This window comes from Megalobrama amblycephala, linkage group LG7, assembly GCF_018812025.1.
Source record: "Megalobrama amblycephala isolate DHTTF-2021 linkage group LG7, ASM1881202v1, whole genome shotgun sequence".
Classification (NCBI taxonomy): Eukaryota; Metazoa; Chordata; class Actinopteri; order Cypriniformes; family Xenocyprididae; genus Megalobrama; species Megalobrama amblycephala.
Window position 1 is genome coordinate 30212236 of NC_063050.1, and position 27729 is coordinate 30239964.

The 27729-nt window shown below is 37.3% G+C and overlaps 1 protein-coding gene across 2 annotated transcripts in view; it reads left to right on the top strand.

The window, feature by feature from the left end:
- The first annotated feature begins 4702 nt into the window (after positions 1-4702).
- epha6 (eph receptor A6) overlaps positions 4703-27729 on the top strand; it is a 157426-nt gene continuing 134399 nt past the window's right edge. Inside the window, exons 1-2 of one of the 2 annotated variants that reach the window (XM_048196970.1) lie at positions 4703-5404; positions 26500-26564. In XM_048196970.1, the coding sequence (XP_048052927.1) occupies positions 5329-5404; positions 26500-26564 (141 nt within the window). In that variant the 5' untranslated portion in view covers positions 4703-5328. The remainder of the gene's footprint in view (positions 5405-26499; positions 26565-27729) is intronic. The other variant, XM_048196971.1, reaches the window with a different exon arrangement.

Genomic DNA, 27729 nt, shown 5'->3' on the forward strand with positions numbered 1-27729 from the left:
GTTAGCTATTGCTACAAATATACCAATGCGACTTATGACTGGTTTTGTGGTCCAGGATCACACATATGCATTTTGACCTCAATTGAATACTAACCCAAATAACAATTACAAATATTTCTTTTAAAGGACCCAAGGTCAAAAGCTTAATGGTGCTCTTATGGCAGCCAGTGGAAAGACAGAGTCTGTAAGCTTTCATCTTTTTGTAAGAGGGTGAAAACTCTGGCAGGTTTAAAGAGACTGCCAGTGCATGTACATTATCAATCTTGAAAGTGACAGCTTCATAGATGAGTCTCCAGGAGTCTCGTGGTGTGGAGAAAACCGAACAGCTGTGCTTCTTTTAACCATCATTTGATGTTTTCTTTTCCCAGCCAATCATCCATTTTTTCATCTAGGAGACGAATCTTGTCATCTTCTCAGTGTTAGGTATGATGTTCTTGAAATCAAAAGCACAAACAGGTTTTTGTTCCTTGCCGCACACGTGCACACACACACACACACACACACACACACACACACACACACACACACACACACACACACACACACACACACACACACACACGCACACACACAGCCTTTAAATGGTGCAGAGTAGACTATTGAGAAGAATTTATTGTATATGTCCTTTTGTTTTCTGCTGAAGAGATTCAGAAATATAGATCTGTGATAGCTCTTTTCTTTTCCAAACAATAAATGGAAACAGATGGCAAAATAATTTAACACAGTCATGATGACAGCTCGGCTTTAATAACTAAAAGAAATAAATGGAATATAAAATCTGGAATTCAGTAAATACAGTAAAAAGATTTGAAATGAACAAGCATTTGATTATGAAAGGGTATTTAGATTGTTTATCATGAAGTGATCATGCCAATTACAGTGTGTCAGATCTCTTTATATATTTACTGATAAACTTTGACAGCATGCTAAATGAGATTGCAGAACATACCGACCCTCTGTCATGAGCTTCCCTGAGTGGATATTACACGTAATATTCTTACATAAGGCGATAAAAAATACACCAAACTTGTACTGAAATATTGTATTTAATGGGTAGTGACTGTGTAAGCATACATGTACAGTATATTCCCATAATTTGTGCCATTTGACAGATAAAATATTTTGCCTACGTAATTCTGGAAAAAAAGTCTATACCCCTGAAGAAAATTGCAATCTTAAAAATAATAAAAAAAGTGTGAATTTACACTATATCCATAACTACTAACTTCTATACTCTCAGTATACACATTGGAATACAAGAGTTGTGTAAAATATGCATTTTGACCTTAATTCAATATTGGCCAACTACAACAAATTTACAGTATATTCCTGGCTACTAAATGCTGTACAAAGTATATACTATACTGTGACGTATAAACTTTACTGCAAGCAAGGCCAGGTGTAGCAGGTTGTCACAGTTATCCGTAGTTTGATGTGTTTTGCTTTCATTTTCATGGACTTTTAGTATGTTTTCTTTGCTTTCCTCATTCCAATGTTCCAATTTATTATCAGTTACCATTGTTTTTTCATTATTATTAATTAGCACACACTTGTCTGTACTTTAGTTTGGTATACTGTGTATATATGCCATTTGTTTCAGTTTCTCTTTGTCTGTAGTTAACTTGAACACTGTTGTGTCAATTCTTCTATTGTTTATTAAAGTTACTTATCTATTTTGAACTACTGCTTTGCTCATATTCCTTTTCTTGGAATAAGAACAACAGACCTCACTGCAGCTGGAAATAGCTGCAATCAACGTCACACCAAGAAGCTACCACGGATGAGATGGGTTCATTATTTTTATTTTTCACGATCGAGGAGTATGTGGAGGAATTATTTTAACATCTGCCACTGAGCAAGGTGTGATGACGTAACCCTGATGGAGGGCTTCAGGTGTGAGCTGGATGATTAAATCCGCTTCCTGATACCCCAGTGGCTCAGGCTTCAGGACCATCGGCGTCATCTGCTCTCCTTCTGCTCCCTGGACTCCACTTCCATTAGCTACATCTCCGTAAGTCGTCCCCCGGGTGTCGTCAGCCAAGTCTCCACCATGGCTCCTCCCTTCGTCGACTCTGCAGTAGGTTTTCATCCTGGCTGTGCTTGGGATCACCACCTGGCTACATCTGCTCCTGGTTTCTCCCTGGCTCCTCCCACCATCATCGCCATCTTGGTTCCTTCCACCGGAGCTTCCTCGGTTATTCTAAGGCTGTGTTCCGGCTGCATCCTTTGACGGACTCAGACTTCAAAGGACACGCCTTCGAAGGCCACGAAGATGGGACTGAGCTTTGTTAAATGGGATGGTCTAGCCTAAGAAGGACTGTTTTTGTCGCCTAGCAACTGTGACAGCTGAAGTTGATGAATGACAGTGACATTTTTTACTGGACTTTTTTGAAAGTTATATAAAACTGTCTGAAAACAAGACAAGGTTCACAAACTGTCTAAATATGTTCACCATGGTCCATTTCTGTATATAATAAAGAGTAAAAGCGATCTTCTGAATTGAGATGCAGCTTTAGTTTGATGTGTTTTTGTTTTCAAGGACTTTTAGTATATTTATCTTTGCTTCCTGTTTCCTCGTTCCTGTGTTCCCATTTATTATCAGTTACCATTGTTTTTCCATTATCATTAATTAGTGCAAACCTTTTTGTACTTTATTTCGTTATGTGTATATGCCATCTCTTTCAGTTCCTCTTTGTCTGGTGTTGTTTGTGTTAACTTGTTCTTCTGTTTATTAAAATTACGCTCACCTTCCTCTTCTTGGACTAACAGTGACACAGGTGTAATATAGCACAAATTAACTAATAGTTTGGTTGCTAATGCAATGTGCTGGTGTATTCCCATCATGCATTGTAGCATGTAATAAGTTATGCGGTTGCGTTTTTCAATGGATGGACAAAAATGATAAGACTATGTTAAAAATGTTACTTATGTTCTGAAGATGAACGGAAGTCTTATGGGTTTGGAACAAGGATTAGTAATTGTTTTTTTTTTTTTTTTTTTTTTTTTGGGTGAACTATCCTTTAAACACTTAACTCACCACAATTGCACAGCAAACATTCCACCACCATTCATTGATTATAAAATATATATTTTTAAATAGCAAAAAATTATTTACCTTACATTGATTTAACAGTAAAATCCAGCATTTAATTACTAGTGAAATAACTAACCTCCTGGCAGTATTTTACAGTGTAGAAGTAAGAAAACATCTGTAGCATTATGACTTCTATACATTACACTGGCAATATCTGTTCTTTGCCTACATATCGGATGTTCACACACTGTGTGTATTTCCTCTGCTTAGCCAGCATAACCTAATTCAAGCGAGCTCCTATATTAAAAACCTGTTTTCCACAAAACCTCATGTCTCCAGTCAATCAATAAATTACATTCAGCATATTGTGTATGCATGATGGCATCGGATGACCTTTAAATGGCTGCGCAAAAATAACCATCCTGAATGAATTGTATGGAGGGGATATGAGGGGGAAGGAGGGAGTTATTTTCACATCTGAGACCATTAGACGCCAGTTAGATGTCTGAATTACACAGGCATGACAAGCAGTGGACTCTCACAAGCATGACATCAGCAATTAATAGGATCTCGAACACAATAGATAAATCAGGTCACATATTTGCACAGTTGCTCTAAGTGTGAATTATAACCAGTTTTTATTCAGAGGTGAACTGCACCATTTAAAAAAACAAAACAAACAAACAAACAAACAAAAAAAAAACATAGCATGTGATTTTATAGAGTAGCATTTCATAGAGTAAACTAATGCAATGCAAACTGTAATAGTGGCTACAGCACTGTGTTAGAGCCTAGATTCCCATCATGCATTGTGGCATGAATAAATTATAGGGTTGCAGTTTTGTACAATTTGCTATTCTGTTTTGTTGTTACTGTTGTTGTCACTACTGTTGTCACCTGTGATGTTTTGTGTATTTATTTGTTTTTACCTAAAATTATGTTTCTTGATTTCCATCTTTGCTGAGTAAGCTATTTAGAGTGCTGATATTTGTGCATGCCTGGTTCAAAACTATAGCTACAGCAGACTAATATCTTTAGAAACAATGATTAGCTTACCACAATAGTATTTTTTATTTTTATTTTTATTTTTTTATTATTAAATATATTTTCTAAGTTGCAGGTCCAGATTTCCAGTCAGTCTTAAGAGTCATTATTTAGTTTAGTTTTTGTTCTCCATGTAACACAGTGCAACCACATAATGTTCTGAAGCACTGTTACATCAGCTGCATAGGGGAAAATTAATATTAATAAATTTATATATATATATATATATATATATATATATATATATATATATATATATATATATATATTACAGTAATGTGTTGTATTATGATTGAAAATGATCTAGCCTGCATTGATTTCATATTAAAATTCCGAATTTTGTTGTAATATATTGCTGTAAATTTTTGCGAAATACTGCTACAATTTTATAGTGCACACTATTCTTTGAGCTATTATTTTGGTACGCGGGTTTCCTGCATTAATATAGTTAAAGGGTGATCAACTAAACTTGGTGAAATTGCAACGGTTCAAACGGGCTGAAGAAATGTTTCAACATCTTAAAAGTAAAATTAAGCACACAAGCAGATGTTGGAAACGCATCGCATATAACTTATGCAGTCTGTTCCATCAGCCTTACGCAGACCGAAGAAGACTTACATGTGCCATGTTAAGCAAGCCGGACTTTCCTAGCCTTGAAAGAACCGCGGGACAGCACAGACAGCACAGAGTGGAAACGAACACCCTCTAGTGCTGATGAGCTGGTCTTCCGTCTAGATCCTCAAAACTCACTTGGGCTTTTCACCTCAAGATCGCGTTTCGCGCGCCTGAGACTTAAAGCGTCGTGGAAGCTCTCGTTCCAGCCAGGTCTGTCTGCGTGCGCGAGACTGATTTGACAAGTTTATGCGCGTGATACTCGCCAGGCTCGTGTCGACGGCACAGCGTTAACGTTTAGAGTAAGGGAAAGCCCGTTAATGGATATTGACGACTGGAGAACATAACTAGTCTGCCGTTATTTCAAGTGTTGACAACCAAACATCGTTAGTGATAACTTATCTCACAGCTTCTGCCCTATTTATGGGGTAAATTCTGTAAGTTTTTCAAGTGCCGCCGGTAGTTGTGCGTAATGGGCTGGCATTTCTGTCGCTCTGTGTCCGCGTTTTCGCGGTGCGGGGAACGAGGCGGCTGACGTGCAAAATCCTTAATAATAGTTAAATGAATTGTATTACTGGATATTTCGTCGTGGACTCTTCTCTTTAGTAACTGTCACCGACTTCAACTGGATACAAAAAATGACTTTTCAAAGATTTTTCTTCGTGTTTGCTTTACCGGGATTGATGTTGACAGACCCCGGCCATCCAAACCAAGGTGAGTTTGATACTATATCATAGCATAATGCCTATTCATATGCATATTGTGTATGTTTATAGTGCGTATTGCGTGCACACGAGACGCTAAAATTTCGTTCAGTCTTGGCCAGGATATTATGTATTTATTTGGCTAATGACACTTTATACCCACAATTCAGAACATTGCTCTTTGTTTTGACTGGCTGCTCAGTGCAGGAAAGATTATAAACGCACTGTTTACTGTCGTTCTGTAGTTCTGAAGGCTTATGCTCAGCAGCACACAAACTGGGTTTGTGCATCCCACACAAACCCATAAGGTCGGGAAGACCGGAGAATGTTGTAACGCATCCAAAGCCTATAACTCTATATCTTTTTTTGCGCTCTGAAACATTGATATGAAATTGATAAAGTGGGTCTGCCATATTAAAGTAGGTTATACATTTACAACTCTGTAAATCAAGGTCAAGTACAAAGAGTGTTGTTGTTGTTGTTATTGTTGGCACTACCTGAGTGGATTATACCAGTTGAAAACATGGGAATTTAAAAACTCTATCTATGGATTTGTGGAAATAAAATATATTTGTTAAAAAAATGCACCTCCAACCCAACCCAATCTGCTTAATTTTATACATTTCATTATTAAAACTGTAAACATATGCCTATATGTAACATTTTAATTAAAAACTAACAGCAAATAAAACCACAACCAATACAGAAATACATAAAAAGCATGTGCTAGCAATTCTAAAACTATTTGTGAGTGCGTGTTAGTCACTCTCACAACTGTGACAGTCTCATTTTGTGCAATCTTTGTGGGTCCAGTAGAAAAACACAATGAAAAGTAGTGCTACCTTCCTTGTCCAAAGCTTGTTTGGATGTTGGGAAAAGAGAACCGAGTGGTTATAATGATAAAAATAATTCCAAAAAGGGGTGCAGCTCGTCACAGTAGCCCCAAAGGTACACCTGTGGGACCCTTTAACATCAGCCTGAAATGTAAATTGTAAGGTATACTAAAGGTAAGTCACACCAGACATAAAATGTAACTTCATACCTCAGAATAGTGTTTTGTCCAGTAAATCTTTTACATTTTTTACACATAAACTTCTGCAGTCAACTCAGGAGGGTGATAGGAATGTATGATTGTGTTGTCACCCTAATATTATTTATAAACTGATGCTTACAACTCATCCTGTATTACGACACTCCCGGGTCTCACCTGTCTAAGGGACTGAATTGCAGTGATGTCAATTCCTCATCGAACCTGTGTCTCCTTTCCCCCCTGTTTGTTCCCGTAACTCCTCCCTTCTGTTTACACTCACAATTTGCAGCGGTCATCCAAACAACAAATTAGGCAAAATGGCAGTATTTTGAATACAAACATTGCAAGAACAAGTGACTCTTATGTCTGTGTGTTGTGAAAGAGGGAGCATATTTGTGTGGGATGTGCAGAAGATAGAGAGAGAACACTCAAACCATCTGAGTTGGCTTGCACGGCATTTAAAACTTTTTTTCCCAGTTATGAGTCATCTTATTTCTCCCGAGCTGGGATGGAAAGCAGTTATTTAACAGGTCACTGTTTTCTCAGTTTAAACCATCACAATTTAAACAATAGATCTGGATACAGTCCTTTCCAGTGTGAACCTATAAAAATGGAAATTGAGGGTTTGCAGTACACTCGAACACAATTCCGTCCTTGTGATTAACACTGATGATAATATCCAATTAGTATGCATACAGAGATGGCCCTACACAACCTCGCGATATATGCTTCTGTTGTAATGCTGTATAGGAATAGTCTGCTCTTTCCTGCTTTATACTGTAGCACAAGAATCAAACTGCTTTGAATTTCATGTGCTTCTCTTTACATAGAAAAAAAGAAAGAAAAAGAAACAAAGGTAGGAACGTTTTGCAGGGCATTCATTGTAGAACTCTTCAAAGCCCTTAAAATCCATTTAAAAGAAGACCGTTCTCTGAATAATCTTCTCACGCAATCTCCTGTCCTCTCCTCCTCATACTCGTAGCTGAATCTCAAATGCCTCTTTGACCCCCTTGTAAAACCAGCTACTATTTAAGCGCAGGTCTGTAATAAGCCCCGCTTAAAATCACCTTTTTGCAGTGATGCTTGACGGGCTGCTCTTGCCAATCATGCTCAACTGTCATCTTGCACCAAGAAAAACTTCAAAATGGATATCAGATCGCTGTAAGATAGCAATGTTCTCAAGCCCTATAGTCTAATCAGTCCAGAGTGGTATTTAAGTGTTCCACAAGGGCTTTTTAACCTCCTCTTCAACAGATATCATTGGTTTTTCGTATATGCCTGTCATCGGCCAAAATGTGAGTATACACTCTAAAAAATGCTGGGTTAAAAACAACCCAAGTTGGGTTGAAAATGGACAAACCCAGCAATTGGGTTGTTTTAACCCAGCGGTAGGGTTAAATGTTTGCCCAACCTGCTGGGTAGTTTTATTTAACTCAACTATTGTTTAAAAATTACTGTATTGCTTAATTAAAATTAACCCAAAATATGTTGGAAATGTATTTATTAATGTTCAATGAATAATTATTAAACAATAAACATTTATTAAATTGCTTATTAATAAATGTATATTAATAAACTATTAAACTATTAAATTTATATTAATAAAATATTAAAGCTTATTAATAAACATTCACCTTTTGTCTATTATTGTTGCCTCTAATTGCTCTAATTATTTTGGGTTCATTTTAAGCTAGCCATATAGCAATTTTTAAACAATAGTTGGTTTAAATAAAACTACCCAGCAGGTTGGGCAAACATTTAACCCAACCGCTGGGTTAAAACAACCCAATCGCTGGGTTTGTCCATTTTCAACCCAACTTGGGTTGTTTTTAACCCAGCATTTTTTAGAGTGTAGATAAAGTATGCATAATTGATTTAGATGTAGGATAGTCTAAAATGTGCACAATTCATATGACTTTGACTTAGGAATTTATATTGGTGTACATAGCTTCCTGTAACATGATTGAACAAATTCAGAATTTACAGTCCCCCTGTGGTGAAAATCAAGTTTTTAATATTGTTCATGTCTATCTGGTGTTTTTAACATGCTTTAAGACAAACCATGTGCAAATTCACAACAAGTCAACACTATTACTGAGTATCTTCTCTTTAAAACTGCAGTAAACCAAAGACAGTCTCAAACCCATGGTTTGAAATCGCTGGTGTTTCTGGCGTCACAAACTACCTAGTAACCAATCACGTCAGCATGTTGGCAGGCTTTAGCGTATCATTGACTGACCACTAAGGGAGTCCTAAAAGAAGGTTATCTCAGTATATTTTTCTGCTGATATGAAAAATCATGTAGATTTAGTAATATGGCAGGTACGTATATGATGCATATTATGATGTTATGATAAACTATATACCTTTCTCCACTGACGTTCTGAGTTGTTCAAAGCGTTTCTAAGGATACTGATTGTTAGAAGGCAGCTGTACGACTCGTGAATGGGAACATTGTTTGTGTAACATTAGCAACACATTATTAGCTGTTTGATAACATCATGCAAAATGCTAATCATATTTAATTACCGTTATGTGTCCGACGTTGTAAAAAGCAATAACATTGTGCAGTGTTTCCCTTAGTAAATTGACCAAGTGGATCTCGTCTGAGCTTGTGCGAGTGAGTGGAGTCGGGGCTAATTATCATATTCATAGATCCGTGTATATTAAATGAGGCAAAGGTGTAGAGTTACATTCAAGCTATTTTAAGGCATTAGGATTTTTTTTTTTTTTACAGGAAAAAAATGTTTAAATATGTAATTTTGATGATGAAAGATGAGTTTTAAGGGATACAGTTATTGACTACAGGGGGACTTTAAGCATTTTGTCTTTCAGTTCATGACCGAATTGGAATTAATTTCGCATTTGTCAAGCCAGCAATCAATTTGTATTTTCTTTCTAATTTTTATATTTCTATTTAGCTTTAATTTATTATTTAGTTTTAGTAATTTTAGTACTTCGAATCTTATTTCAGTTTGTTTTTTTGAATTATTTTTTCCTTACATTCAAAATCGAATTGCAATTCTGCGTTCTGTTTGCTACCTCATTTCCAGTTGAGGAATTGAATGGGAATTTTAAAGGCATTCTCAATTCAGTTCCGAATGACTCACCACACTGTACCTACTTGAGCTGTATGTGTGTTTGTGTTTGTCCTAGTGTTCAGCTGTTTGTTTAATTTAGTCTTAGTTTTGGTCCTTTGTCAAATTTCCTTATTTATTTATTTATCTATCATATTTAGTCAACCTATCCAGTTTTTTTTTTTTTAGTCAAGATTTAGTTGACTGGTAGTCCAGTTTTAGTCAATTAAATTATTTTAGTCATGCTGTATAATGATTAAACTAATAATCATAATTTTTTTTTTGGCTCAACATTTTAATGATTCATGATTTCTGATCATGATTGCTGTTGTTGTCTGATTAACCTGATTTGCCTGATTTACACTATTATTATATAAATTAACACACTTTGTATAAGTAAAAATTCTAAAACTCGAAACAGTGAAATTCCTAGTTGTAATTCCAGTAATTACAGTTCAGCACTGAGATGGTTTGTTTGCACATTTAGTCACAGCAGACACATAAAGGAACACAGACTGACTGTATTATACTTTTATTTGAGCAGAACATCTCAATGTATCCAGCTTGCACGTTTGTCCGTTTTTTTAGATCCACAGCACTTTTTTTGCAGTGTAGAGAGCTTGTGTGCATGGGTGCACACAAGAGAAAAGCTCTGATTGGGGGATTTAAACTCCTGAGATCTGGCAACCCCAATCATGAACACTCATGGAGCCTTGTTTAAATATTTTAATAATATTTTTTTCTTTTTTTTTTTTGTTGAAGAAATCAGAGAGATTTTGTTTTTTAGTTTTTTGCTTTTTTCGCCAACAATATTGTATGTTGAGACACAGTTAGTGTTTAATGATGTCAGTGTCGTTTCATCGTTGTCTCATCTTATTCGTTGAAAAAAAGTTGTCAACGAACATTTTTCTTCATAGTTTTCATTAACAAAGTTTTCAAAAGTTTGCTAGTTTGGCCTCCATTCTGATGCAGATAGTTTGCTTTCTTGAGGAGGTGTCCTCAGACTTTTGTTCTTTTGTTCAGAGCAATGTTTCACTTTAAAGGAAATATAGGTTAAAATATACACTTCTACGTTCCTTTCTCCAGGGAGCTGCAGTTTAAAGTGTGTTACAGCGACTCTGAGGCTACACGGGTGTGTGTGTGTGTGTGTGTGTGTCAGGAAAGTGCTATGTAAACAGTAATTGTGTGCTGTAACAGAGGCCTGTTAATGCCCAGCGCCCTGTTTGTGTTGCTATCATTGCTGCATGGAGTGCTCTTATTGATTTTATAGACACTGTGGAGCCGAACCTCTGAGGTTTCTCTCTTTATACCTTCAACATTTCATTGGCTCTTCAAAGAGAGCGAAATAAGCAGGATAAAGCTTTGTGCCGCCAGCAGTGGTATTTATGTGTGTCTATCTGTGTCTGTTTTCTTGTTCTCTTCATCATATCAAGGTCATAGAAAAATCATCTATTGTTTTATTTTGTTGTTTTTGTATTGGTTTTAAAGACGTCTCAGTGATTCAGCATTGCATTGACACCCTGGACACGCTCTTTTCCTTTTGCTCAGAGATTACATTTACAAAAGCTGAATAAAACAAAGATTTGTTATAGTGAAAGTGATGAAAGAGATGAGCTTCTTTTGGGTACTGTGACACCAAGGTTGGGAAGGTTACTTTTAAAATGTATTTCAATACAGATATGTAACTTAATCTAAATACTTTAGAATACTTTAAATACTAATAAGGGTCCACCAAACATAGGACTTGGTTTTCCTCTGCATATTATTTTTTAACAACATTAGTTTTCCACAGTATTTCTTGAAGGAAAAAATGCAGACAAACTATTAAGAGCTGAGGTGAAAAAACGTTTTGAATTGTAATGATTTTGTCTTCTAAGAAGCTCATAGCTTCTGAAGGGCAGTACTTAATGAAAAAAAAAGAAAAAAAAGATCTTTAAACAAAATTTCATCAAAAAACAAAATCATCATCCTGTTCAAAGTTTATACCCCATGCTCTTAATGCATTGCTTCCTTCTTGAGCATCAGAAAATGCTTTCACCTTTTGTAATAGTTGTGTATGAGTCACTCAATTGACCTTAGTGTGAAAAGATGGGTCTCAAAATCAGACAGCCATTGTTGGAAGGGTGTCAAATATGCAGAAGATGCTGGAAAACCTGAGAATGTGCAGAACCTGGAGGATTTTTCTTAAGAATAGTGGGCCGTTTAACTGTTAACAAGGGACTCACAAACTATCACAAAACATGAAAACACTTGTGGATCATTCAGGTAACGACAGACAGTTAAATGGTTAGTTCACCCAAAAATTAAAATTCTGTCATTAATTACTCACCATCATGTCGTTCCAAACCCATAAGACCTTCTGTTATCTTTGGAAGACAAATTAAGATATTTTTGATGAAATCCGAGAGGTTTATTACTCGTCCATAGACAGCATTTTAAAGGGTTAGTTCACCCAAAAATGAAAATAATGTCATTTATTACTCACCCTCATGTCGTTCTTCACCTGTCAGACCTTCGTTCATCTTCAGAATAGAGGGTATGCACGTGACGTCACCGTCGACCATTACGACTGCGGTCACGCCCGCTAAGTGTTAAAAGACTGAGCGGCAGCATTGGTTTTCAGCGTGAATGTCGCGAAAAACACACAAAACACATCCAAAACGGGAAAGAGCTTTGTGATTGACTGTACAAATAGCTTTGACACAAAACCTGAGATATATATTTAAAAACTGCAGAAAGCAACAGAAAAAAAAAGCAAATGGATCAGATGTCACAGAACAAATGGACTCCAGGCAGAGAAACATGGATTTGCAGTTATCATTTTGTGTCAAATTGTTGGATTTTGAGGTAAAATCCGTTTATTGTATTGAAGTTGATCGTCAATTAAATATTTTCCAATATTCTGCAGTTGGGTGTTTTTTAATAAACATTCATAAATAGATATGTTTTAGGGCATAAGATATAACATTGATATAAGTGATTACTGTTTAAACCTACCTATATTGGAAAAAGCATACAAGATTTGCTTTATGTATTTCCCCGGTCGAAGAGGCACATCAAATGTCAGACAACTCCTGGCTGCAGCGTATCAGGATTAGGTTTATTTGACGTTGTAAGAAACTTTCGAGTCCAACCTTTAGGTAATTCGGTTTTACGGTTTTCGGTTTCTATTAAATACATATGCAGGTCTTTTGCCATACAGCTGAGGGAGCGCGTTTTTGGCGGGAAGATATGCATACCCTTTGATTATTTTCCAGAAAACATCCGCCGCCATCTTTAGAATATTGCTTTGAACTTCCGTTTTTGCGGTAGCCCTATATATTTCTATGAGGTTGAAGAATAATTAGCTGGTGAAGTGGATTTACTGTTGTAGAGTTAATGAAAGTTATCTAGCATTGTTATGTTTAAAGCAGATGTCAACAAATGCAAAGGGAAGATTTTAAAATAAGCAGTTCATTCATAAATACATAAGATAGCTGTGGAAATACAAGCCGGAAGTCAAAAGACAACGAGCGCAGCGCTGAAAAGGGGCGGGGCTACATAAGGTCTATACAAATTAAGATATTTTTGATGAAATCCGAAGGCTCAGTGAGGCCTCTAAGCAAAGTACTAACCTCTCAGACAGAAAAGGTATAAAGACATTTTAAAACAGTTCATGTGAGTTCAGTGGTTCAACCTTAATATTATAAAGTGACGAGAATACTTTTTGTGCACCAAAAAAACAAAATAATGACTTTTCAACAATATCTAGCTATTCAAAACACTGATTCGAAGCTTCAAGAATCTTTTGTTTCAAATCAGTGTTTCGGATTGCATATCAAATTGCCAAACTACTGAAATCACGTGACTTTGGCGCTCCGAACCACTGATTCGAAACAAAATATTTGTAAAGCTTCGAAGCATTTTTTTCAGTTTTGAATTCGGCAATCACTAGATATTGCTGAAAAGTCATTATTTTGCTTTTTGGTGCACAAAAAGTATTCTTGTCACTTTATAATATTAAGGTTGAACCACTGTAGTCACATGAATTGTTTTAAATACATCTTTAGTAACTTTCTGGATCTTTAGAGGTTCGGTGAATTTGCTGGCAATGGAGGCCTCACTGAGCCATCGAATTTCATCATAAATATTTTAATCTGTGTTCTGAAGATGAATGGCTGTAAGGCTATGGGTGTAAAACGACATGAGGGTGAGTAATAAATAAGATTATTTTCATTTTTGAGTGAACTAACCCTTTAACCACCACTTTCAAGGTCAAGAAAGAAACTAAAGACATTGTTAAAAAGGTCAACGTGACTACATTGGTTCAACCGTAATTTTATGAAGCGACGAGAATACTTTTTGTGTGCAAAAAAAAAAAAAAAAAAAAAAAAAAAAAAATATTCAACAATATCTTCTCTTCTGTGTCATTCTCATATGCTGTTTACGTTCAGTGCTCCCGGGTTCTAGGTCAGAACGCCGACTCATTATTGGCCGGCTCCTGCGTCAACATCACACGAATCACAGGAGCCAGCTAATAATGAGTCGCGTTCTGACCTAGAACCTGGGAGCACTGAACGTAAACAGCGTATGAGAATGACAGAGAAGATATTGTTGAATAAAGTCGTTATTTTTGTTTTTGCGCACAAAAAGTATTCTCGTAGGTTCATAAAATTAAGGCTACATCCACACGAAGCCAGAATTTTCCCTATCCGATCTTTTTTTTTACCTCGTCTCAAGAAATATCTGTGTACACACGAAACCACTGAAACCGAATCAAAACGATGTAGTACCGATGTCTGCCACTGGGATACACTAAAAATGGAGAATAAGACTTGGAGCATGCGCATAAACCTTGAACGCTGTATACAAACTTTAGTAAAGCTTAGAAATAATGCTTTATTTCGGCTCAGTAGCTTCTGCATGAACACAAGCATGTAGCCCCCTATTGTTGCTGTTTTGTGCTGTTAGCGGTGTCCGACTAGGGACGACACGTGGGGTGATGATATAATCGTTTCACAAAATATACGGATTGGCTGTACAAACGAAAACGCAAGGGTGCCGTTTTCAGATTTATCCATTCTGGGACCCTGTTTCAAAAAAATGGCTGTTTCACCTTCTGAAAACGGCGGCTCCGTCTGGACGAAACGCCTATCCGATACAAAATTTTTGCGTATACAGCTAAACTCGTCTCCGTGTGGACGGGCCCTAAGGTTGAACCACTGCAGTCACGTCGACTGTTTTAACAATGTCTTTAGTACCTTTCTGGACCTTGAAAGTGGTGGTTAAATTCAAGCCTCAAGGGTATGTACATTTTTGAATGGGGCAGTTTATATAAATTCGGTTATTTTGTTTTGTGGGGTGTGTGTAAACATCTATTATGTGACAGTCAGAGAATCACCAATTACTGTTTACATGAATTGCCCGTTACAGTTTACATTAATGTTTAAATGAAATAAATAACATTAAAATTAACGAATCACTTTGGTAATCTAAACTACTTTTTTGGATGTAACTGTAATTTGATTACCACCCATTTAAAATTTAAATGTAATGAAATACAGTTAATCATATTTTGTATTTTAAATACGTAACTAAGTTACATGTATTCCGTTACTCCCCAACTCTGTGTGGTACACAGACCTGCTTGCGCCTGTCCATTGACTTTCAATTGTCGCTGGAATCAATTTGTAAATTGCACCTTGACATTTCCAGGGCCTGTCTGTGCAATGTGATCTTAGCCTTAACCTCAGCGCCTCCTTTTCCTACTCCTCCACATTGTCTCAGACACACTAAATGCCTGGCTAAAGACCACTAATGCATGCAGTGCTGTCCTTATCAGATCAATTTATCTCAAGCGTTTGACAAAGGGCCATTTTTCTCCGGTTGTGACATTCAAATTCCAAATGTCACCTTTCTCGTCTTCATCTCTCATCTTAAAGAAAAAAAGAGAGAACATGAGTTGCATGGATCTCTGCTTTATTGTCACACTCTCACACACATCTTTTTTTTCTCTCTCTCTCTCTTACCAACCATTATCTCCTTGAGCCAAGATTCAAAGGAATTTGTTTAGATCGTTTGAATAAATGGCAGTGCTTAGTAAGGCAGTGCACTGTTGGTTCTAGTCCAGAGTATTATATAAAGAATATGCAATGATAAAAGTGCTTAAGTTCTTTTTTTTCTTTTCTTTGTGAGCTCATGCTCATTATTATTTAAGTATGATAATAGTGAAGAGTACTTCAACAGTACTATGAAAAAGTGTCATTGCATGCCTGATTTGCCGAGTCCAATAGAGACCTATTATGATCCTTTTTACAAGATGTAATATAAGTCTCTGGTGTCCCCATAAATTGTCTGTGAAGTTTCAGCTCAAAATACCACACAGATCATTATTACACCATGTTGTAAATGCCCATTTTTGAGCGGACGGAAAAACACACTGTTTTCGTGCATGTATCTTTAAATGCAGATGAGCTGCTGCTCCCCACCCCACTTTCTATAAGAGGGTGAAGCCTGTACAACTCGTGCCTCGGATACTCTGCCAAAAACTAAAACATATGTTTGGTCACGCTCACGTGACACTGCAGTTCTTCATCATCATGAAAGTTTATCATCTGCATGCGTTTTAAATCATATATCAGTGTAAACTTCTGATATATGATTTTCTGAGCGCACACATCCGATTATGTCAAAAACACACAAAGTACACATAAACACAGTTGGTTATGTCTGTGAACGTAAACAGCAAGTAAAGAAATCACATGTGTGTATTAGATCTGTTTATAAAAATGAAAGCAGCATAATATAGAGTACCTACTGCTGTACACTATATTGCCAAAAGTATTGGGACACCCCTCCAAATCATTGAATTCAAGTGTTCCAATCACTTCCATGGCCTCAGGTGTATAAAATGAAGCACCTAGGCATGCAGACTGCTTCTACAAACATTTGTGAAAGAATGGGTCACTCTCAGGAACTCAGTGAATTCAAGCGTGGTAACGTGATAGATTGCCACCTGTGCATTAAGTCCTTTCGTGAAATTTCCTCACTACTAAATATTCCACGGTCAACTGTTAGTGTTATCATAACAAAGTGGAAGCAATTGGGAACAACAGCAACTCAACCACAAAGTGTTAGGCCACGTAAAATCACAGAGCGGGGTCAGCGCATGCTGAGGCTCACAGTGCGCAGAAGTCGCCAACTTTCTGCAGAGTCAATAGCTACAGACTTTCAAACTTTGTGTGGCCTTCAGATTAGCTCAAGAACAGTGCGTAGAGAGCTTCATGGAATGGGTTTCCATGGTCGAGTAGCTGTATCCAAGCCTTACATCACCAAGTGCAATGCAAAGCGTCGGATGAAGTGGTGTAAAGCATGCCGCCACTGGACTCTAGAGCAGTGGAAACGTGTTCTCTGGAGTGACCAATCACACTTCTCTGTCTGGCAATCCGATGGACGAGTCTGGGTTTGGCGGTTGCCAGGAGAACGGTACTTGCCTAACTGCATTGTGCCAAGTGTGAAGTTTGGTGGAGGGGGGGTTATGGTGTGGGGTTGTTTTTCAGAGGTTGGGCTTGGCCCCTTAAGGCTCATTTATACTTCTGCGTCGCGTGTACGCTGTACAGCTATGGCGTAGGCTGTGTTGAGCATGAGTAGCCTGACGTGCATCTCTTCAAAAATGTAATGACACGTCAATTCTATGCGGACCGCAAGCGCTCTGATTGGTCTGCTAGAACCCCTCCTTCAGGTCAAAAAACTGGTGCGGCGCAATTGGAGAAGAGCGCGCGTTTTCAACTTCCATATGAATGAAAAACTCCAGGAGAGTTCCAGGAGACACATTCAGTCAAACTGCAACAAAAGTCATTACCTATCTGCCGCTTCTGTTTGTAAGCTTCTCTGACAACGTACAAAACTGCTTCTTCTTCGGCTTTTGCCTTGATCCTCAACATGACCACGTACACTGCCTCCTAGTGGTCTGCATGCACATCGACGTGGACAATGGCGCAGAAGTATAAATGAAAACAGACGCATAGCCTATGGCGGAGAAGCTCAGTTTAAATCAGCCTTTCGTTCCAGTGAAAGGAACTCTTAATGCTTCAGCATACCAAGACGTTTTGGACAATTTCATGCTCCGAACTTTGTGGGAACAGTTTGGGGATGGCCCCTTCCTGTTCCAACATGACTGCGCACCAGTGCACAAAGCAAGGTCCATAAAGACATGGATGAGCGAGTATGGTGTGGAGAAACTTGACTGGCCTGCACAGAGTCCTGACCTCATCCTGATAGAACACCTTTGGGATGAATTAGAGCGGAGACTGTGAGCCAGGCCTTCTCGCCAACATCACTGCCTGACCTCACAAATGCACTTCTAGAAGAATGGTCAAAAATTCCCATAAACACACTCCTAAACCTTGTGGAAAGCCTTCCCAGAAGAGTTTAAGCTGTTAAAGCTGCAAAGGGTGGGCCAACTCCATATTAAACCCAACGGATTAAGAATGGGATGTCATTAAAGTTCATGTGCACATAAAGACCAAAACGTTTGGCCATATAGTGTATGCTGTTAATATGAATCAAACGACAAAAGAAAAACAGAAAACGATTCACTTCAATTTTAGTAGCTTTAATAAGAATGCATTTCTTACTTGAATGCTGCTGTTAAATGCTCCAGCGAGGAGATAAACATGGCGGACTGTGTACAGCTCACTGAGGGGAGGAACTAGGAGCTAAATAGGGCAGATTCCATGCCATGAGATGTCACATTGGAGCATATTCCTGAACAGCTCATTTTGAGACACTGTTTCAGATTTATGGGGAAAATAATTTTTACCACAATAGGGTGGTTGTGTTCACACACTGCGGACACATAAATATTTCAAAAACAATATAAAAGTGAATTTTGCATAATAGGTCCCCTTTAATGTCATAGCACAAACAAGTGTTATTGACTTCATGAACTGAGAATTACATCTCGAGAATTGACATCCACTATCACCATTGTGACTTTAAGTAAAGCACTTAACCCCATGTATTTAGCGGAACTTTCTATTCATCAAAGTCGAAGAAGAAATGTTTCTTGAGCACCAAATCAGAATATTAGAATGATTTATTAAGGATCATATGACACTGAAGACTGGAGAAATGACTGCTGAAAATGCTGCGTTTCCGTCACAGGAATAAATTACATTTTAAAATACATTTAAATAGCAAGCAGTTGTTTTATATGTTGTTTTAAAAAGTTTTAGATTCCAGTAACCCTGTCAGTATTGGCCAATACTGGATACGAAAATGAAATGATTGATTTATAGCCTGAATCAGTCTTCATGGCCATGATTATTTAAGGACAAATGGCAGTAGCTACACCATGCTATCTGGATTTATTCCCCCTTGACTGAAGATCAATGACCAATCAATACTACATCATTGCTACCAAAAGCAGAAATAGACAAGCATCCGAATGTATTCATATCCCAGAATGCTTTTCTCATCAGTGCCACAGTTGGTAAAGTACACCATTGTCTCTATCAACATGAAAGCCATCCAGCTGAGACTCAGGAATGACATTTTAGCAAACATTACAGACTCTGTGTTTGATGTTGCTTGATATATATATATATATATATATATATATATATATATATATATATATATATATATATATATATATATGTTTGTATTGAACATTGATGAAGCAACAAATTTTGTGTGAAAATAAATCATAAAGGTGGTTACTTTTGAATGAAAATCGTTATAAATGTATGAGGTGGTGAGGGGCCCAGCATATGGTAAAAGGCACACAGTATTCATACAAATACTTTAGCTAAAATAATATGTTTTTAATAATGTCTAGGTTAATATTTGTTCAACAGAATCACTTCAACAGCAACGTTTGTACTATTTTCTGTTTATTTTGATAAATAAAAAAATTCATTTGTGTTCAATAAATATACTGTCATTAAAATATGTTAATATAAAAATAGATTTTAAAAATACAGAAACAAAATTACTTTAAAAAGATTCTGAAAGCACTGAAGGAGATCCTATAATATTTAGTATAGAATTACAGTAGTAACAATAAATTATATTTTATTATGAAATGATAATATAATATATATATTTTTTTAAATATGATTGTTTCATTAAATATGGGTATTATCTGTAAGATGGATACCCAGTTTGATAATTAATATTTGCCATCTGAATCTATCCATGTCACATCAACAAATGGAAAAATTTGCAATTTGCAGAATATCTTCCCATTGTTTAATATAATTCAACAATAAACCTTACATGTCTTTGGTGCCTTTGTTTGGTTATCCTGAAGATATACTTTACTGTAATTATTGTAGATTAGAAGAAATCTTATTTAACTTTGCATATTGTAAAACTGAATTCACACTGAATGGGTTTAGATTTTTTTCTTTTTACATTTAAATGTGTCACTTAATGGGATGTTCTACTAGGATCCATTCATCATCTCATAGAGCTTAAAAATACCAAGATCCAGATCTTCTGACATGACACATCAAAGAAACATCTAAACTAGCAGCCTAGATACTCAAGGTTTCCTCTATCTGCCTTTTCTTTTCTTTTTTTATCCTTTCCTGCCTTTCCATGTGGCCTACTTTAGGGACTCCAGATTTTTACAGACAGACATAGGCGCTAGCTGCCACTTCTGATGTGTCTCTGTTGATGTCTCACTCTCCATGCTGAGGCAGAGGGAGAGAGACAACAAACATTCAGCAGTTGATTTGGTTTGAAATGAAGCTTGCGGATCTTGTCAACACTAGTTATAAAGATTCAGCTGCAGCAAGACAACCCGCTCTGCTTTTTCTAATAAGACCATCAATAATTGCCCCATCTGGAAAGCGCCTTGCTATTTGCAGCATTACCCTTGCCAGTCTTACTATCTACTTCTAATGGCTGGTAATTTAAATTTGCCATACTGTCTTATGCCAATTTCAAGTTGTTCAATGAACGTTTCTCCGTCTCTTTTCATTGTCAAATGACTTCATTATGAAATTCACTATAAATACCACATCGTTTTTGATATGGGAGCCAGAATTTGTTACATCAAGAACCAGTGGTTCTCAACCATTTTGACTCAGCCCCCCACCATCAATATTTAAAAGCCCACCTACAATATGTATATTTCTGGTGTTTCTACTGTAATTGAATTCAACTAAAACTGGGAGTGAATATACAACAAAGGAATTAACCACAATTCACTGAAACAAAGTTGGCATGAAACAGAAGTTGTGAAAGTCTTATCTTCCTTATTGTGGCATATATCTGAGTGAAACCGCTTCTCAAACAAGAAAAATTTTGGGCTTCCTTTTGTCCATTGGGAACACTGTAAAAAAAATGATATGATCAATAAGTCACAACAACATTTTTTTTTTTTTTTTTTACTTTAACTAAATAATTTCAGCAATTTTAACATTTTTTTTTAATAAGTTATATGATATTTAACTCGATTGTTTACTTAATTTTAATAAAATTTAAGTGGACATTTTTTTAAATTTGATTTAAAAATTTAAGGGAGCAACTGAACTTAAGTTTTTAGGTTGAAATAGGTAATTAAATAGGAATAGAAATAGGTAATATGTATAGATTGGACCGTTGAATCATTGTGGTGTGCTCTCATGTGAGTGACAAGTTGTCCAACCCTCACTCTGTAACATTGTGTGGCTGTAATGATCATACGATGCAGAAAAATCAATAACAAAGTCTTTACTTGGAAACTTGGAAGGGATTAAATACACACAGATTGATTAACAGAACTAAGAACAGGTGTGTAATATAATCAATGACCATGGAAACTAACTATCAAAGAGAACTCAGGTAAATCGGAACATAGCAAAGAATAAAAATGAAACCAAAACAGAACTAGAACATAACAGAAACTCCCCCCTCCCGACAGGCACGTCCTTGCGCAGTAACGAGTCAAACTGAGGAGGGAGGGGGCTTTGGAGGATGACAACTGGGCTGGTAAAGGGCAGGACGCAGGAGTAAGACAATGGCAGGAGAAACCAGAACGGCGTTGATGGTGGGAGGAGCCAGAAAGGAGACAAAGGCAGGAGGAGCCAGGTGGGGACCCAGAACACATCCAGGACAAAGGCCCATGGCTTCTGCCCTTGGCTGGCAGAACCATGGTGATGAAACACTGAGTTGGCGGCCAAGGAGACACAGAGATGGAACGACACCAGAGGTTCCTAGAGGTCAAGGTGGAGCTATAGTGATGAGCAGCTGACATGGAGCCAGGGTGCTACAGGACTGAGGCAGGAGCCGATGGGACCAAGGATCAAGGTAGAGCCGGAAGGGAAGGTGGAGTACGATGGAGCCGAAGGGGTGGAGGTACAAGGCGCAGCCAAAGGCATCCAAAGTCCGAGGTGTAGGCAGAGTGACGACTGACCGTGGCGAGCCCGGCGGAGTCTGGTGGAGCCATAAAGATGACAGTCCCAGGCAGAGCTGAGGGAGGGAGGTACCAAGGTGGAGCCGACTGGTCGACGGCTAGAGGCCGAGTCAGGGGATCCAAATGCCAAGGTGGAGCTAGAGACCGGAAGACACAAGCCGGATCCACGGAGCAGAGTGGAGGAAGAGGAGCCGAGGAATTGAAGGGAACCAGCGAAGGTAGGGCCAAGGAAGGGAGGCAGGGTGGGTCCATTGGAGATACAGGAGACTTGGAGCTGGGCAGGACCAGCGAGAGACTTAGAGGGAATAAAAACCATTCCTCAAACCATTTCATTGAGGCCTGGCACAGCTCATCCTCTGCGGCAGGGGTATGGACAGGGCTCCATCCCATGCCCTCGTACTCCACTAAATTGCCTTTTTCACAGGATGTTTTTGCCACTTCACCCACCTGGTCATGCACCTCACTGCTGGCCTCAGGCTCCAGGGCGAATTTTGGCTCAGGCTTTGGTTCTGGCACTTGCTTCTGGCACTTGCTTCGAGGCTGGTCTGGAGTGGGCCTGGTGATGTCCTCCTCAGTGGGGCATATGGTGAACTGTGACTCTCACTGCACCAGCACTCACTTCAGGTACTCTGCAAAACTTCCTAGAGGACCTTCCACAGGCAGGCATGTGTTAGACCGCTCGTTAAGGCTTTTTACATAGAAAAAGCAGAGCAAGTGGATGGCAGGTAAGACCATATTTTAAATCCTTTCTAGGGTTCACTCTTCTGTAATGCCGTGTGGCTGTAATGAATGCACAACACAGGAAAGTCTTTACTTGGAAACATGCTGGTGAATACAGGAATAAAACTCGTAGAACACTACCACACCAACACAAATGAGACTCAACCATGAACAGAGGAAACTAAGGGATTAAATACACACAGATTGATTAACAAAACTAAGAGCAGGTGCATAATATAATCAGTGACTATGGAAACTAATTAGCAAACAGAATTCATGCAAACCGGAACATGGCAAATAATTAAAAAAATTAAACCAAAACAGAACTAGAACATAACACACGCCAGCGAACATTTCATCAGAGAAGTTTATGCAAGGGAGAGGGGAAGTTCTTTTGATTGATTAATTGATTGATTGATTGAAAGATTACAAGGATCGATTATAATAAATACTACAATATTCCATAAATAAAAGAATTTTCAATTCTGATTTCATGGTTACTTTAATAATAATAATAATAATAATAATAATAATAAATCTTAATTTTTTTATCAGAAAAAGGAAATCTGCCAATGGGGTCAGAAAAATAAACTTAATTAAAAAAAAAAAAAAAAAAAAAAAAGTATATTTACAGGATCTGTATGTTCTTTATTTTAGGTTAGAGTTTTTTTAATACATTAATAATAATTTACAAAATTAAAAACTTCCTTTGTCATCCTAATGCCCACTTTGGAAGATTGCTGAGGCCCCCTGGTTGAGAACCACTAATCTAAAAATTACCAACATATCACCAATTGAAGCCTTTCACTTTTCACCTTAAAAGAGGCTGTGCATCATTAAGTAAACGTTATAAATGTGAAAAATGTAAATGTAAATTCATAATTTTTCTTTTTGTTCTCTTCATACACACATACTGTATGCATGTCTACACATAATGCAGTGGTTTACCACAAGATTGCAAACAATATTAAGACCATGATTTATGATTGTACTGTATTTATTTATTTATTTATTTATTTATTTTTGAATGAATTCTCACTCTCAGTATTTGTTGTGGAGTTGGCTCATGCATGTACAATGAGCTAGTTTGTAGTCACTGCTCAGTGAGATGAACATGTCCCCCTAAGAGACAAATGCAGAGCCTCTTTCAGGAAGGCTAAATCAGACTCTTTATCACTGTAAAATCTGGGAAGAGCAGGTTCAGGTTTTCTATGTTGAACTAGCAATCAACATGTCCATCATTGAGGCTCTGATGATGGTTGTGCTACAGGAATACCAGATACTAAATATGCCTTTGGGTTAATGGCAGTTGCCTACAGGATCATATGACCGCTCCTGTGGAGGGGGATGAGACAGGGATTGAAATATGCCCGTACAGTAAATGATGGTGACTGCACATACTATAGATAATCCTTGTGGAGGTCTGAGTCTCACATGATCTAGGTCCCTTTTCAAAATCCCTTTTTACACAAATTATTTAATTGAATCAATATTGGTCTGTTTATTTATTTATTTTCTGTTTACGTTTCAGACTTTTAAATAGCCTAAATAAGAACAAGCAAAAACAGTTATAATTTTTAAAAATACACTGATGTCTATGCAAGCTTGACAAAAATAGCTCTTTGTTATGTCTTTCACCAATTCAGTGTGCATCATAGAATGGCTTTAGGCCTAATCTGGTAAATATCTCTTAATAAAGTCATTTCAAATTGATCATTCTGTCCCGATATGCTTGCAGACATGTTTAATCTCCCTTCATTGTAAGGGAGAAAGTAAGTGCGGAAATTTAGGGATAATATGACTCAAGACAGAGACACTGGGTCTAGACAGAGGTGTAATGCGATTTAGAATGAGTGGCCAAAGTGCCTAACCCTCTAATTCACATTTTTCTGTTTGGGTGTGTTAGCAGCACAGATCCATCACTTCCAGGCAGAATTATCAGGGATTGTCAAGCAAATTTGATCAGGGCGAACAGTAGTGCTCAGCCTGTCTGCAGGCTCTCTACAGACAGGCACTCATCGAGGATCATTACGTTAACTCTTTGACAACACATAGACAGATAAGCAGATTATTAGCTCAGTATTACAACACATATTCAGAAGCTGTCTTACACAAAGACCGCTGTGCTGAGTGAGAATAATGATCACTTGTACATAGACCAAAATCAACAGACATACTCTCTGTTGAAGTCTATTTTTTCATTTTAAATACGGAATTGTGGAAGAGAAGTAGAAGAGAGAATGAAACATGCCCAGACTTTGTGTCGTAAGTATATTACGCCCATGACACAGTTTTATTGATAGACATTGTAATTAAGTCCTGCTGTAGAGACAAAGGAAATTGCACATTCATCATATCAAAATGGCATATGTGGGTGAGCAAATGACTCTTTTTTTTTTTATTTTGAGTAACAGTTGAATCACCTGCTGGGGGCAGTGGATATGACTGTGGCAGCGGAAATTTTATTAGCATGCAGGCTAAATGCGGTGTGTTCATCTATGAATGGTGGTAGATAGTGTAGTTTGTGTATTCTTCTGCTTTGGTTTTTGCCATAGTGTCTTTTGTCTCTGTTAATGATGTCAAACTCAAGGGATACATTAAGAGTCTCATTGCTTGATTGTTGGTACTTTAATCTTGTAAGTCTCATTTCTTTGAATCTTAATCAATTGCATTAAGGCGGCATCAACAACTTGATTGTGATTTGGGTGTATTTTTTTAGCTGCTTATTGTTTTTGCTGAAAATTCTTTACATACTCTAGCTGTTTTTAATTTGTTCATTTTTTTCTCTGTAAAATCAAAAGGGTAAATTTTGAATGTATTTTGAATGTACTGCCACTTTTATCCATGCATTTACAGTGAAAGGAGACAAGACTGAAGCTTCAAAAAGAAAATCACCATAAAAGTATCATAGAAGTCATAGGCGCTTTTTTATGTCGAAGAAACAACATATTCTCCATTCATTTCAAATAATAATAAAAAAAAAAAAACAATTGCAGCTTTCAGACACGACTTTCTTCCCGTTTTTATAGTTCATTTGCCATTTCTATAGCATTATTTTAATGACAGATGTTGATAGCACATTATTGTAACGCGAGAGCTCATCCATGTAATGAATCTCTCCACTCACAGGCGGATTTTTTTCATTCTCGCACAAAACTGGACACGCGCTTTCAAATATACAGTGATCTCATGGCTCTGCTCTAGCTCAGATTTTAAATGAGTGCGCTCAAACTTTGTCCTCTGCACTCATGAATCTCAACTTGCTCTTTCTCTAGAATTGTCTTCTCTCCTGGATTTAAGTTAGTCATCTGATTTTTTTTCTTCAAGACTGGTCTTACATTTTTTTAAGTCAGTTCCATAAAAAGGTAGATTGGTCTAATCTGAATCTGAAAAGTAAGTCAGATTAGCCCTAACTAATTGCTAGTTTGTCAGACCAGTTCTTATAGGGATAGTTCACCCAAAAATGAAAATTCAGTCATCATTTACTCACCCTCAAGTTGTTCCAAACCTGTATAAATTCTTTATGCTGCTGTAAACAAAGAAAGATATTTGGAAGAATGTTTGTAACCAAGCAGCTATCGCTCCCCCCATTGACTACCATTGTAGGAAAAAAATACTATGGCAGTCAATGGTAGGCAAGATCTGCTTGGTTACAAACATTCTTCCAAATATCTTTCTTTGTGTACAACAGAACAAAGAAATTTATACAGGTTTGGAATAACTTGAGGGGGAGTAAATGTTGACAGAATTTTCATTTTTGGGTGAACTATCCCTTTAAGACACAACTTAGCGGCTATGTTTATGCAACTTGTCAATTGATTCATTGTGCTTTTGGAGACTTTATAATAACTTTATAGCTGACCTAGTTGTCATCTTTTCTTTTCTCTTTATAGTGGTTCTCTTGGACACTACTGCTGTGCTGGGAGAACTAAGCTGGAAGACCTACCCAATCAATGGGGTAAGTAATATTTCCCTGTGACCTTTGTACTTTATACATAATTGCACTTGCACTATGTAACATAAGGTAAATGTACAACAGTTATTAAAAAAAAAAAAATCCAACCATGCCCATTCAAACATTACTTATCTCAGATTAATCCAATCCGCACAATATGTGTGAAAAAAAAAAGTTTCTTTTAATGAAATTTAATCAAAACAAGCCACTGAGACGGCATTAGTGATCCAGAATGTATGCAGATTATTTCTTAAAAGGTAATTATTAACACAGGTCTTAATAATTCAATTTCACCACCTTTCAATTTTGTGAATACTATAGAGAAATATTCTAAGACATTAAAACCAGTCATAGGGCTAGAAGCAATTTGAAAGAAGCAACCAAGTGTGATCTCACAGCCCAAAAGAGCTTCTAATAGTAGAGCTACTATTATTAAATCAATTTCATGATAAAGAACAGAATGATTGATGCTCAATCACTGATCTTTTTTCTGAGGCCGACTACAAGTACCAGTCCTGTCTTGAACTGTACTAGAGTGGAAGTGTTGTAGTGGAGGAACCAGAGTCAGCCCACAGAGTGTTTTTTATTTTTTTTATTTTTAGGTTGTGTAAAATGACCTATAGTCCATAAAATGATTTCCCAATGGAGTTGCTGTGCACATCTTCATATTAGTTCTGCTCTTACACAGTTGCCCATGATGTCAAAGAAAGCGAGTTCATCTCAACAGTAAACACCTCTTGGGGTTTCTTTTTTTTTCTTGCAGTAAGAGGCTGGTGCATACCTCCGATCAAATCAGTAATTCATGCTATAATATCCTGGGTCACATACCTCTCCTATTAGTATTTACCACAATGTCTTTTCCTGGTTCTTTCTGTTAGGTCAGGGTATGTCATGTTAATCAAAGCCTTTTTCGTTCTTCTCCCATAGCCATATGGAACACACCTTTTCCAGTCTGGGGAGACTTTACCCGCCATTTAATTTGTTTTCTAGCGATAGGAGACCAGCGTGTGTTTTGTTTACTCTGGCACAGACATATCCTATGGGGGTTCTATCTTTCTACCTCTCTCTCTGCCTCTCGCCTCTCTACCTTCTCTGTTTGAAGGAACAGGTTTGTTTGTGCTGTTCCATTGTTTCGTTGACTATCCTCTTGGCTCCACTCCACTGTAAA